Here is a 10,774-nt window from a genome sequence, read left to right as displayed (position 1 = left end):
TCGTCTTGTGTGATGGGTGTGATGATGCATATCACATTTATTGCATGAAACCTCCATGTGAATCGGTTCCAAATGGAGAATGGTTTTGCACAACATGTAAAGCTGCGATTCTTAAAGTTCGCAAAGCACGAAAGACTTTTGAGAAGAAGATGGAGACACGGCAGAAACAGAAAGGAAGAAAAACCAGGAATGTCGGGAGCAAACTGCGAAGTAAAAGCAATGGCGAATTGGATAAAAGCGTAGGAGGAATGGACATGCTTCTAAACGCAGCTGACACACTGAAAGATGAAGAACAGATGACATTTCAATCCATCAAATGAAGGATTGGATTAGAGAACAGACAAGCAATACAGCTTCTTGTCCCACAAGATTTTTCAATTTGTTCATCTTCCTAACTATCAAAACCTTAATATTGATTTTTGTCTACAAAGTTGTGCTCATTTGGAAATTTACAGATTTTGCTAACTTTTGAAAAAGCAAGACATAATTCTGTTGATAACTTCTTAGATTGAAATCTATTAATCAACAGTGCATTGTGATCTGCTGATTTTGCTTCTAATCAACTTTACAATGAACTGTGATTCTTGGCCAGAGAGATGATTCTTTATCGTATAAATCCAAATCAGTTCTTGTTTTTAGTGCATGATGCTGTTTAAATGTGTACGTGCTACATAGCCTTTTTAATCTTGATTTGGAATACAGTACTTGAGAAATAGCTAAAAATAAACATTAATTTGAAGAAGCACAACTTAGTCCTTAGACACTGAGGGTTGAATATTTCAATGTTTAATATGGACTCCAAGTAGAGCATGCCAATAACAAAAGATAAAATTGATTCGACAAAAGGTGCATGTTGCTGCACTATTTCTGAAAGAAAGAATAGAAATAAGTTTAAAAATGGTTTTGGATATTGAAGTATATTTATTTGAAATATCAATGGAAATCGAGTTTACACTGGTTGTTTATACATATAAACATGAAGAATTAGAGAGCTGAACTAAAACGTAACTGAAAACATGATTTGATTTGATTGAACATCCAATACAAAAAATTTCCAGTCAAATTTCAATCATTTGAATACATAAAACCTTTTGGAGAGAGACAGTTCACATATCATGCCCTTAATTCGAATCATGGAGGGATGAACTAACTTTAACATGCACTAGTCTTCTACTCAAGAATACTATGAATTATAACGTCTAATTTAGTTTCATTTTTTTTGCGTTTCGTATATACAGTAGATATGTATGTGTGTGTGTGATTGTGAATGTGTTATGTGTATAATACATTAGGTGTAGCATTGAATAAAATACTTCCTCGAAATTAAATATGGCCTCACCATCTGGCAAATGTACATTTTGGAATAAAGACAATCAATCATTAGAGTATCATTTGAATACAATGGTCGTCACTGGAGAAAGTATATACAAAAAAAATTCTTTCTTTTTCTCTCTTTTTTTATAACATTATAGTGTTGAAACTCGAGTCTAAATAGCTATAAATGTAGTTTTCTTGGCATGCCGTAGCAATAACGTATAAGTAAGTACTTGATTAGCTTAAATCAAACGTCCTATACGAATTTTGCTCATTTAAAGGTTTTAACTTTGAGTATGTAACATAATCTTCTTTTTTGGGGGGCTATGGTATAAAATTTCAATCAAAGGATTTTTTTTTTCTTTTCTTTTGAAAGAGGGTAAATTCGAATCCAAGTTTTCTTTCAAAAAACAAAATTATAACGTTACTATTGTTTGAACTAATGCTACTAGACCAAAGAACTTCATTACGAATTATAGAGGTACTAAATATATATACTCACAGTCTCACATGATGTATTATGATTTATGGACGTAATCAAGTTTGGTTCAAACAATTTAGAAACTGTTAATTAAAATTAATTATATTTTTACTTATATTTCCATCTTATTCTAGTTTGATTGATTTTATATCTAAAATACGTAAATGGAAGCCAATAATCATGTTAGGCAGAGAGATTTGACAAGAAAATGTAACTATATTATTTTAATCATGGTTTATTTCGTCAATGAAGCCCTAAACCCTAAACCGATGATTTTATACTCAATCAATAACACAGTCTACCACTAGAAAATAGTCATAAAGCCACTTCTAGAAAGCAAGTATAATATTTGTATTATGCTATTAGCTAAGCTCAAAATAAAATACTACAAGATAATGATTTCTGTTTTACCTAACCAAATCCGAGAAAACATGTACTGTATATATATTTCACCAATGCCGTAGAGACAAACACACATTCACTCGTATAGTTAAGAGTTAAGATTTGTACGTTTCAACCATGGAACTATTACTCCCACATCCTTCAAACTCAACTCCTCTCACTGTTCTCGGCTTCTTAGAACGAGCCGCCACGGTCTACGGCGACTCGCCTTCCCTCCTCCACACAACCACCGTCCATACTTGGTCTGAAACTCACTCACGATGTCTCCGCGTTGCTTCCACTCTCTCTTCCTCCTCCCTAGGAATCAACCGTGGCCAAGTCGTCTCTGTTATTGGCCCCAACGTCCCTTCTGTCTACGAGCTTCAGTTTGCTGTTCCAATGTCAGGCGCAGTCCTCAACAACATCAACCCGCGCTTAGACGCTCACGCACTTTCCGTCATTCTCCATCACAGCGAATCCAAGCTCGTGTTTGTTGACCATCACTCGAGCTCTTTAGTCCTCGAAGCTGTCTCACTCTTGCCCAAGAATAAGAGACCTCGCCTCGTCATCCTAAACGACGGTTATGACATGCCATCATCTTCATCTGTTGACGTGGATTATCTCGACACATACGAAGGGCTTATGGGGAGAGGAGACCCGAGGTTCAAGTGGGTACGTCCTCAAAGCGAGTGGGTACCAATGGTACTTAACTACACCTCAGGAACTACGTCGTCTCCTAAGGGAGTGGTGCATAGCCACAGGTCAGTTTTCATGAGCACTATTAACTCTATGCTAGACTGGTCTTTGCCTAACCGTCCAGTATACCTGTGGACCTTACCAATGTTTCACGCCAATGGGTGGAGCTACACGTGGGCTACAGCAGCTGTAGGGGCCAAAAACATCTGTCTCACAAGAGTCGACGCGCCAACTATATTCAACTTGATCGACAAGCATCAAGTGACCCACATGTGCGCTGCGCCGATGGTTCTCAACATGTTGACTAATTACTCATCCCAGAAACCGCTTAAGAGCCCGGTTAAGGTTATGACTGCTGGAGCTCCACCACCAGCTACAGTCATCTCCAAGGCTGAGGCTCTCGGTTTTGACGTGGGTCACGGTTACGGGATGACAGAAACTGGCGGTCTGGTTGTCTCATGCGCTTGGAAGCCTGAGTGGGATCGTCTAGAACCATACGAGAGAGCAAAACTGAAATCAAGACAAGGAATTAGAACTGTGGTATTTGCGGAAGCCGACGTTAGAGACCCGTTAACCGGAAAAAGCGTGAAGCATGATGGAGTAACCGTGGGAGAGATAGTCTTCAGAGGTGGTTCGGTCATGCTGGGCTATTACAAAGACCCAGAAGGCACAGCGGCGAACATGAGAGAAGACGGATGGTTCTACACCGGAGACATTGGTGTAATGCACCCAGACGGTTACTTGGAAGTCAAAGACAGATCAAAAGATGTGGTCATATGCGGAGGAGAGAACATCAGCAGCACGGAAGTCGAGGCAGTTCTGTACACAAACCCCGCGATTAAAGAAGCAGCCCTGGTGGCTAAGCCAGACAAGATGTGGGGAGAGACTCCATGTGCGTTTGTAAGCTTGAAGTATCATGACGGGTCTGTGACTGAGAGAGAGATAAGGGAGTTTTGTAAAACCAAGCTGCCAAAGTATATGGTGCCAAGGAATGTTGTTTTCCTGGAAGAGCTTCCAAAGACTTCGACTGGAAAGATTCAAAAGTTTCTTCTTAGACAAATGGCTAAGTCCTTGCCTTGATGAAGAACGATCTTGCTTTGTTGTTATTATTATATTGTACTCTACGATGTACTTCTCCATACCTCAGTACAAGTCACTGGTTCGTCAGTTTGGCTCTATGTTCTTGTCGCCTACCACAAAACGTTTAGTGTCGGTGTCCTGTCCCGATGTCTGAAGCTGTTCTCTCTTCTTTATTAGTTGTTTTGCAGTTTTTAGATCGTCTTTTGCCTCTCTGGAATCCGCCTGTGTAATGGTAATAACACGAATTAAGATCTCTGTGGGACCAAAGATATTGAAGATTTGATAATATTACAACTTAATTAAAAAAAATTTGTGCAACTCACATTGATCAATAATGCACTTTCAAAACTCCTGATAGCACTGTCCGGCTCACCAAAATTTAGTTGTGCCCTTCCAAGAGTAGTCCACGCCTAAAGAAACAAAGTTTAGCAATAGAAATAAGGAATCAGATTCCTATAAGAAAGCTTTCAACATCCATATATTCTATGCTGAAGCAATAACTTATAGAGAAACTCATAAAGACACATTGTATGAGTACCTCAGCCCAGGATGGATCTATCTCAGTAGCTCCTGTGATGAATGAAAAATCATAGGAACTGTTAAGAGGGTTCTTGAGGAATAATAATCGTACTCTAAATTGTACATAAAGAAGAGTAACAATATAGTAGAAAGGCTTCAGGCATTACGTGTCGCAGCCTTGATTGCTTTCCATGCATCACCAAGCTCAAGTAACGCTTGTGCTTTCTGTTCATGCAGGACTGCATCTTCGGGAACAAGATTAAGAGCAGCTGCCCATTTCCCTAGAGCCTCGTGGTATTTTCCTTCCTTCAATAGCAAGATCACGATGAGAAACCAGAATCAGCTAGAAAAAATTCAACTAAGTAGTTCCATAAACAAAGGTAGACCATAAACAGGGAAATTTCAAAAATGACTACTTTTTCAGAAGCAGTTAAAACAGAGGTTCCATAGACCATGAAAGAGAACGATGGGTGAAAAAACAAAGGAAGTCTGCTGCTACTATGCAACTCAAACTTATCTACGACGAGAATATCAATATATATTTCTTTGGTTTAATACTTATTACAATCATTGGCTAATACAGCCCTTAATAAGCATGTCTATCAGAACAAATTGATTCTAAACCTTTTTCAGAAGTGCCTCTCAATCAAGCAGACAAACCAAAGCATAGGACTTGCCAAATCTAAACAAGTATTCAAATTTCGTAGCTTTTTAAAAACGAGAGCTTTCATATACAGCTAGGTGTTAGTTACCTCAGCGAGTTTGTCTCCTTGAGCTCTAAACGATTCTGCAAGATTCTTCGCTTCGAGATCGTCGCTCCCATGACTTCCTGAATCCAATTTATCCTCAGTTTGTCCACGCTCAGAATCGTCTTCGCGAAATTGGCGATGAGATTGGGTCTCTGGAACCTCCTCCTTCTCGAAAGGAAGATCCCCCAAGTTCGACAGGACTACGCGAGACCGTTTCTTAGGGTTCTTGTTCCACGTTAGTTTCATCTTACAACACAACCTTTAGCTCTCTGTTCTTCGTTCGATGAACACAGTTTTAAGGATCTCATTAGGCCCAGTCCCAATTTGGGCCTTTATATTCCAAGGCCCGATAAGGAAAAAACAATTTACTATCTTAACTCGTTTTTGTAAATTGAACCAGACAAAAGGGCCCGATAAGGTAATCGAACCAGCCAAAAGAGCTCAGACTTGAGCTCAAGAGTTCAAAATTGAGAACAAACACAGTATAGTTATGAGAAGATGCTTCACAAAGATTTTTATTAGCCGTGACAAACTTTTTATTTTATTTTTATGTGTAACAATCTGTCATTGCGAGATACAAATCTAACTTCTCGATGAAGTTGTATAAAAGAGTAGAGAAAACTAGTTAGTAGTAGCATCTGTTGTTTTACCTGTGTGTAATCCAAGCAGATGAGCATCATCTCATAAAATCTACAACTTCTTTTTGTTAGATGGTGTTGACGAAGATGAGACTTCCCAAAAAAAATAGAGGTATCTTCAGCGTTCTTGCAGCTTTGGTTGCTTTGCACCACCATTTGTTTTTTTTTCTACCTTCGCATTCGAGTCCACAATCCTGAAACTCTAGACTGGTGATGCCGCTTTGTGCTTCCTAGACCACTGTCGCTGACACTCCCTCCATCGTGAAGGTTTTCGTGAACCTCTGAGAATTCTTTAGTCCATGGATTCAGTGGAATCACATATGAATCATCCTTTGTCGTTTTCTTCTGCTGCCCAAATCTTTTCACATTTTCAGATATCTGATGGAACGTTCTGTTTATTTTCGCTATCCCTCTTTCAACCGGTTCCACCACGTGAGAAACCGTGAACCTCATGTCATCCACAATCTAGCCAAAGAAATGAAAATTTTGGTCAAGAGCAAACAACTAAAGCAAATAAAGAATTAGATTCGTTATAGAAGAAATCCGCTTACGATTTCACCGCTCCCAAGCACAACATCACGAACACTTTGTGGAAAATTCAAGCGTTTCTCTATCTCATGTCTACCATACCGAGTTCTAGTCGTTCTTTCACTATCTTTAACCTCTTCTGGATCAGGTGGTACATCTAAAGAGGCATAATCTGACATGACTGCTACATTACGAACACATCTTTCTCCACGCTTGTAAGGCGCTGCTGGGAAGACATAGAGATGGACCACAGCAGCAATTCCCATCTATAAAAGCATTACATTTTAAGTTTATAACTTACACCAATCTAAATGTAGATACTTAAAAGGAACAACTAGTTTTACGAAATTTACTTCGATACAGATGATGTAGTCTTGTATTCGCGTTTTCAGCTCCTTAGCCAAAGACCCTTTGAAGAGTCCCATAGAGAAGAGGAATGCAACAATAATACCTTGCCACCAGGTGAGGAATACAATAGACTTAAATGTCAGAAACTTGGCCAGTGGTTTAATGGGTGCTAGCTTATCTTTGATGACATTATAGAACTGTACAAGGCAATATAATGCCCATGTTTGACTGAAATTGAGCACTACAGCCAAATATGGATATCTGCAATTAAGACAAACATTAATTACAAAATCAGATATTTTCTCGCTGACCATATAAAAATCAAGATACAGCAAAAAAAAACAAATACATATCAACAAAGAGAAGGGAGGAAACAAGAGACTACCCATAATTCCATGCAAACTTCCCTTCTCCATAAACCCCAAAGGCTTCAAGGATCATTGCTAAAAGAGCACAGATCATTTTCAGTATCATCTGCAGCAGAAACATTTCTTGTCATTTGAAGCACAAAAAAAACATCACAGGCCATAGTCCAGGTAAATTAATGACAACACATACATATTGAACAATGCCAATTTTCACAGCATGATAAAACTGAGGACCAAGACTCCAATCTTTTACGAAGCAGTTCATTGGAAAGGGATGCTCCACAACTCCATAAGAACATGTGCCTTCCAGAAGAGGAGTGCTCTGAGTAATAACTGTCTGCTGTTCCATGAATTCAATTGTACGTTCCTCTCCATCTGCAGATATAGAGAAAATGATAAATTAATTGAGAAATAACCAAATGCCAACAGATGCCAAAGATATTTTCAAGTTAATAAGCATCTGTGCGGTAAGCCTTTAGAATTACCTAGGCAAGCTATCAAATATCTCTCGAAACAATAGAGTGCAAAGGCTTCATAACAATCCCGAATCACCTCGCAGTTGAAAGCTGCTTCTGAATTCACCAAAGACAAAAACTGCTCGGACAATATAAAGAAACCAGAATTAGAAACATATCTGAATACAAAAATCTTATATGAAAATTTCACTACACAAACAGGATAAACGTATATAGTAACATATCAAACCTACCGATTCCACGGCATAAACAGGAACCATCAGAATAAGTCCAATAAGAAACTTCTGTTCCTGTGAATTACAAGAGGGAGGTTTACGCTTAGTAACTGATGATGTTGATAAATTTAATGGATGAAACGACTACAACAATGTCCCAACTTATATCAGCAAAGAGCCATAAAGATGATTATTACGAGCAAGAGAACACAAACCTCAGGTTGATTATAAGAAGCCAAGTGCTCAAAGATAAGATACATGGGGAGGATGATGGCAATAACAACGAAAACACTGGCACTCAAGATAGGCCAAGTGAAGTATTGTCCAGAATCAACAACGATGTTAGTAGATTGCCACATAATCCCGAATCTACTTGACGACTCTCCAAAAGAAAAAATAAAAAGCAGCGAGCAGAGGATTCCACTCCACTCCATTTTAGAAACAGCCACACAAAAAACAAGAAACAATCTTCACATCAAGCAAGAGGATACTTTCCCTCAAACAACTGTTCCACAGCTCATAGATATCAAAATCACTGATGACTGGTGACCCTTCTGATTATAAAAAAAAAAAAAAAAAAACCCTGCATTACGAGTAACAAAGCAGCAATTAGACTATGTTCGGATTAAAAATTGAATCTTTAAAACACAAATGGTCTCATCCGGTTCATCTTTTCCACTAAACAAAGAAAAAGCTAAGATGATTATAGTATACCACACAAAAGACGATTACCAAAAAAAAAAAGCTCCCGAAACAATCACAGCACAGATGAATGATAGAACAAAAAAAAATCAAAAGCTAAATCACACAGCAAAGAAAACGATATACGCAAAACCCTAAATCACCAACCCCGTAAAAGACGATTCAACAGAGGAGAGTATTATCCCAATTACGTTATCCAAACCAAAACCCTCTTGATTCTTTAAAACTTGCTCCGATCAAGGTAATAATAAATTCCAAACAAAAATCGAAGAGCCAAAAGAGATTTATCTTTTTCAAGTTCCCAATTTTTTTTTTTTTATCCCTTAAAAATTTCTGCTTTTCCGCGTGGAAGAGAGAAGAAAAGCCTAAAAAGGAAAAAACTTCAGACTTTTCTTTTTTTCCTTTGGGCGGTTTGTGATGACAACCCCTCCTTAATCTGCTGACGTGTTATTCTTAATTATCTGACGTGTCGTATTTTTATTTGATATATTTAATTTCACATCTGATCACTTTGATAACAAAAACATTATTATTATTATTAGCAAAATACTAATCTTTTAGGAAACAAAATTCAACGATCAGATAGTTTGAGGATTTAAGATTATCGAAATTGATCGATCAAATCATAATTGCCTTAGACTATATGTTTTCACCTTTACAAATGCATTGTTTTGTTAATGTATCAATCTATAAGGTCATTTATTATGATCAGATTTTCTTTCAATGCACAACTAGCTAGTCTTTAATACACATATTGCGGTCACGTCTGTTAAAAACTAAACTTGTCCACCATGAATATGAATGTGAGTGTGCCTTCCGTAGAGATGATGATCTAATCTTGCCTAAGAAAACGAAAAGGTAAAGCTGCTTATAAATCCCTAAAATATCTCCACATGATCTTTTTCATGTAGCAAAAAAAAACCGTTTCAGAAGTCTTTTTCTCTTCTTATTCCCCCTATCTAGAGCTCTCTCTCCTTCAATACAAAAAATCAGGTAACATGCCAAACTTCTTCATCCCTAAATCGTATCAATTGGTTGAGTTAACCTTAACGTTGACGTCAATGTAGGGGATGGAGAAACCAATAACAAGCACAAGGTAAGCTACAAACACAGAAGTGATCACCCCTCAGATGATGAAAACGTTTCAGTATTGGAGAGACCAATACATTAAAAAAGCTTTTAAGTGAAAGCAATTATAGAGCCAACAAAAGGAAAAGCTTACCAATCTGCAAATCCCACGCTTTGGGTTTTTAAGGTAATATAAACATTGATTTCATTCTGCTTATTGCGAGATCTTATTATCACAATGAATGACAAAATAAAATACTAATAAACAGAGAGGATAAATGTTTTCCTACTCAGATTTGTTGGTATTTTTTTCTTGAAAGAATAATCTAATTTTCAATTTTTTTATTCAATAGCTCTTTAAAGAATTTCAAACACTGATGCATATATTGTAAACACGTTTTTTTGTTGAATACATTTAACATTTCATTTTTAAAAAAAAATATGGAGAAAATATGATATATTTCTTTATTTGTTATAACACCATATATTCTAAAAAAAATATTTTCTTATGAAGAAATTCCTTGCCACTAATTAAGAAAGATGAGGTCAAATACAGCTCCTTGAAAAAAGGGATAAGGACAGAGATTGTCAAAGTGTAACTGCTAATATCTAAAACCTTTAATTATTTATCTTCAAAGCTTGATTATAACGATCACTACTAGTTCACAACACTCGACCAAATTTTATTACACACAGATAAGAAGATTCCTCCTCTTGTCGTCTCCAAGCTTTTAAAGCCATGGCCGGTGGAGCTCTTACCGACGAAGGAGCCCTAAAGAGAGCTCATCTTTATGAGCATCGAATCACTTCTTATTTCATATTCGCTTGCATTGTCGGATCCATGGGAGGCTCTCTCTTCGGCTATGATCTTGGAGTCTCTGGTTAGCTCTCTCTGTTATCTTATACAAATACTCAAATTCTGAAACTCTCGAGGGCCAGCTTCAGTTTTGTTCAATTTCCCCTGTTTTGTCCGTTATAAGTTTCTGAGAAGGGTTTAGCGTTAGCCGTTAGTTTTGTTTTAAGTGGACTGTTTTAGCTCCAAGTTTTAGTTTTCTTGTAACTCGAGGAACTTATGCAAGATATACATTGCTCATTTTGTGTTTCTTTACACCTTGTTAAACACAGGTGGTGTTACATCAATGGACGATTTCTTGAAAGAGTTCTTCCCAGAAATCTACAAAAGAAAGCAAATGCATCTAAACGAAACAGAT

The 10,774-nt window shown here is 37.4% G+C and overlaps 5 protein-coding genes across 7 annotated transcripts in view; 3 read left to right on the top strand and 2 right to left on the bottom strand.

The window, feature by feature from the left end:
* The window catches only part of LOC104753886 (PHD finger protein EHD3-like), a 4,850-nt gene extending 4,303 nt beyond the window's left edge, over positions 1 to 547 (top strand). The window contains exon 6 of the mRNA XM_010476072.1: positions 9 to 547. Within this exon, the coding sequence (XP_010474374.1) occupies positions 9 to 320 (312 nt within the window). The 3' untranslated portion in view covers positions 321 to 547. The remainder of the gene's footprint in view (positions 1 to 8) is intronic.
* LOC104751620 (probable acyl-activating enzyme 4) lies at positions 2,109 to 4,050 on the top strand. The gene has a single exon (XM_010473609.2). The coding sequence runs from the start codon at positions 2,315 to 2,317 to the stop codon at positions 3,950 to 3,952; it is 1,638 nt and encodes a 545-aa protein (XP_010471911.1). The 5' UTR covers positions 2,109 to 2,314; the 3' UTR covers positions 3,953 to 4,050.
* On the bottom strand, positions 3,807 to 5,477 carry LOC104751621 (tetratricopeptide repeat protein 33-like). Of its 2 annotated transcripts, XM_010473610.2 has the most exons (6): positions 5,224 to 5,477; positions 4,639 to 4,777; positions 4,491 to 4,522; positions 4,276 to 4,362; positions 4,015 to 4,174; positions 3,807 to 3,899 (listed from the first exon to the last, which is right to left on the bottom strand). In XM_010473610.2, exons 1-5 carry the CDS (start codon positions 5,464 to 5,466, stop codon positions 4,037 to 4,039), a joined length of 639 nt encoding a protein of 212 aa, XP_010471912.1. In that variant the 5' UTR covers positions 5,467 to 5,477; the 3' UTR covers positions 3,807 to 3,899; positions 4,015 to 4,036. The 2 variants fall into 2 exon arrangements, with proteins under 2 accessions (XP_010471912.1, XP_019094159.1); XM_019238614.1 differs by having other exon boundaries at positions 3,865 to 4,174.
* On the bottom strand, positions 5,739 to 8,867 carry LOC104751619 (protein LAZ1 homolog 1). Its single transcript, XM_010473608.2, has 9 exons — positions 8,643 to 8,867; positions 8,009 to 8,376; positions 7,812 to 7,868; positions 7,588 to 7,696; positions 7,293 to 7,477; positions 7,120 to 7,208; positions 6,740 to 6,995; positions 6,410 to 6,652; positions 5,739 to 6,323 (listed from the first exon to the last, which is right to left on the bottom strand). Exons 2-9 carry the CDS (start codon positions 8,225 to 8,227, stop codon positions 6,027 to 6,029), a joined length of 1,455 nt encoding a protein of 484 aa, XP_010471910.1. The 5' UTR covers positions 8,228 to 8,376; positions 8,643 to 8,867; the 3' UTR covers positions 5,739 to 6,026.
* The window catches only part of LOC104751618 (sugar transport protein 14-like), a 4,076-nt gene continuing 2,605 nt past the window's right edge, over positions 9,304 to 10,774 (top strand). The window contains exons 1-4 of one of the 2 annotated variants that reach the window (XR_002035992.1): positions 9,304 to 9,488; positions 9,563 to 9,750; positions 10,260 to 10,444; positions 10,689 to 10,772. Coding sequence is in view for 1 of the 2 variants with exons in the window: in XM_010473606.2 (XP_010471908.1) it covers positions 10,303 to 10,444 (142 nt within the window). In the remaining variant the exon portion in view is untranslated. Of the gene's footprint in view, positions 9,489 to 9,562; positions 9,751 to 10,259; positions 10,445 to 10,688; positions 10,773 to 10,774 lie in introns of those variants that run through there. The other variant, XM_010473606.2, reaches the window with a different exon arrangement.

This window comes from Camelina sativa, chromosome 16 (genome assembly GCF_000633955.1).
Source record: "Camelina sativa cultivar DH55 chromosome 16, Cs, whole genome shotgun sequence".
In the NCBI taxonomy this organism is placed as follows: domain Eukaryota; kingdom Viridiplantae; phylum Streptophyta; class Magnoliopsida; order Brassicales; family Brassicaceae; genus Camelina; species Camelina sativa.
Note: the sequence above shows the minus strand (reverse complement) of the source record. Positions and strands in the feature narration are given on the sequence as shown.

What these genes read in the sequence shown, in the direction of transcription:
- LOC104751619 (XM_010473608.2), bottom strand. Translation starts at nt 8,227, where the DNA reads ATGGAGTGGAGTGGAATCCTCTGCTCGCTGCTTTTTATTTTTTCTTTT. An exon ending in CTTCTTATAATCAACCTGAG is followed by an intron (nt 7,869 to 8,008) that starts GTTTGTGTTCTC and finishes TGTAATTCACAG; the next exon opens with GAACAGAAGTTTCTTATTGG. An exon ending in TGCTTGGGAGCGGTGAAATC is followed by an intron (nt 6,324 to 6,409) that starts GTAAGCGGATTT and finishes TTCTTTGGCTAG; the next exon opens with ATTGTGGATGACATGAGGTT.
- LOC104751620 (XM_010473609.2), top strand. Translation starts at nt 2,315, where the DNA reads ATGGAACTATTACTCCCACATCCTTCAAACTCAACTCCTCTCACTGTT.
- LOC104751621 (XM_010473610.2), bottom strand. Translation starts at nt 5,466, where the DNA reads ATGAAACTAACGTGGAACAAGAACCCTAAGAAACGGTCTCGCGTAGTC. An exon ending in AAGGAGACAAACTCGCTGAG is followed by an intron (nt 4,778 to 5,223) that starts GTAACTAACACC and finishes TTGCTATTGAAG; the next exon opens with GAAGGAAAATACCACGAGGC. An exon ending in TAGATCCATCCTGGGCTGAG is followed by an intron (nt 4,363 to 4,490) that starts GTACTCATACAA and finishes TTGTTTCTTTAG; the next exon opens with GCGTGGACTACTCTTGGAAG.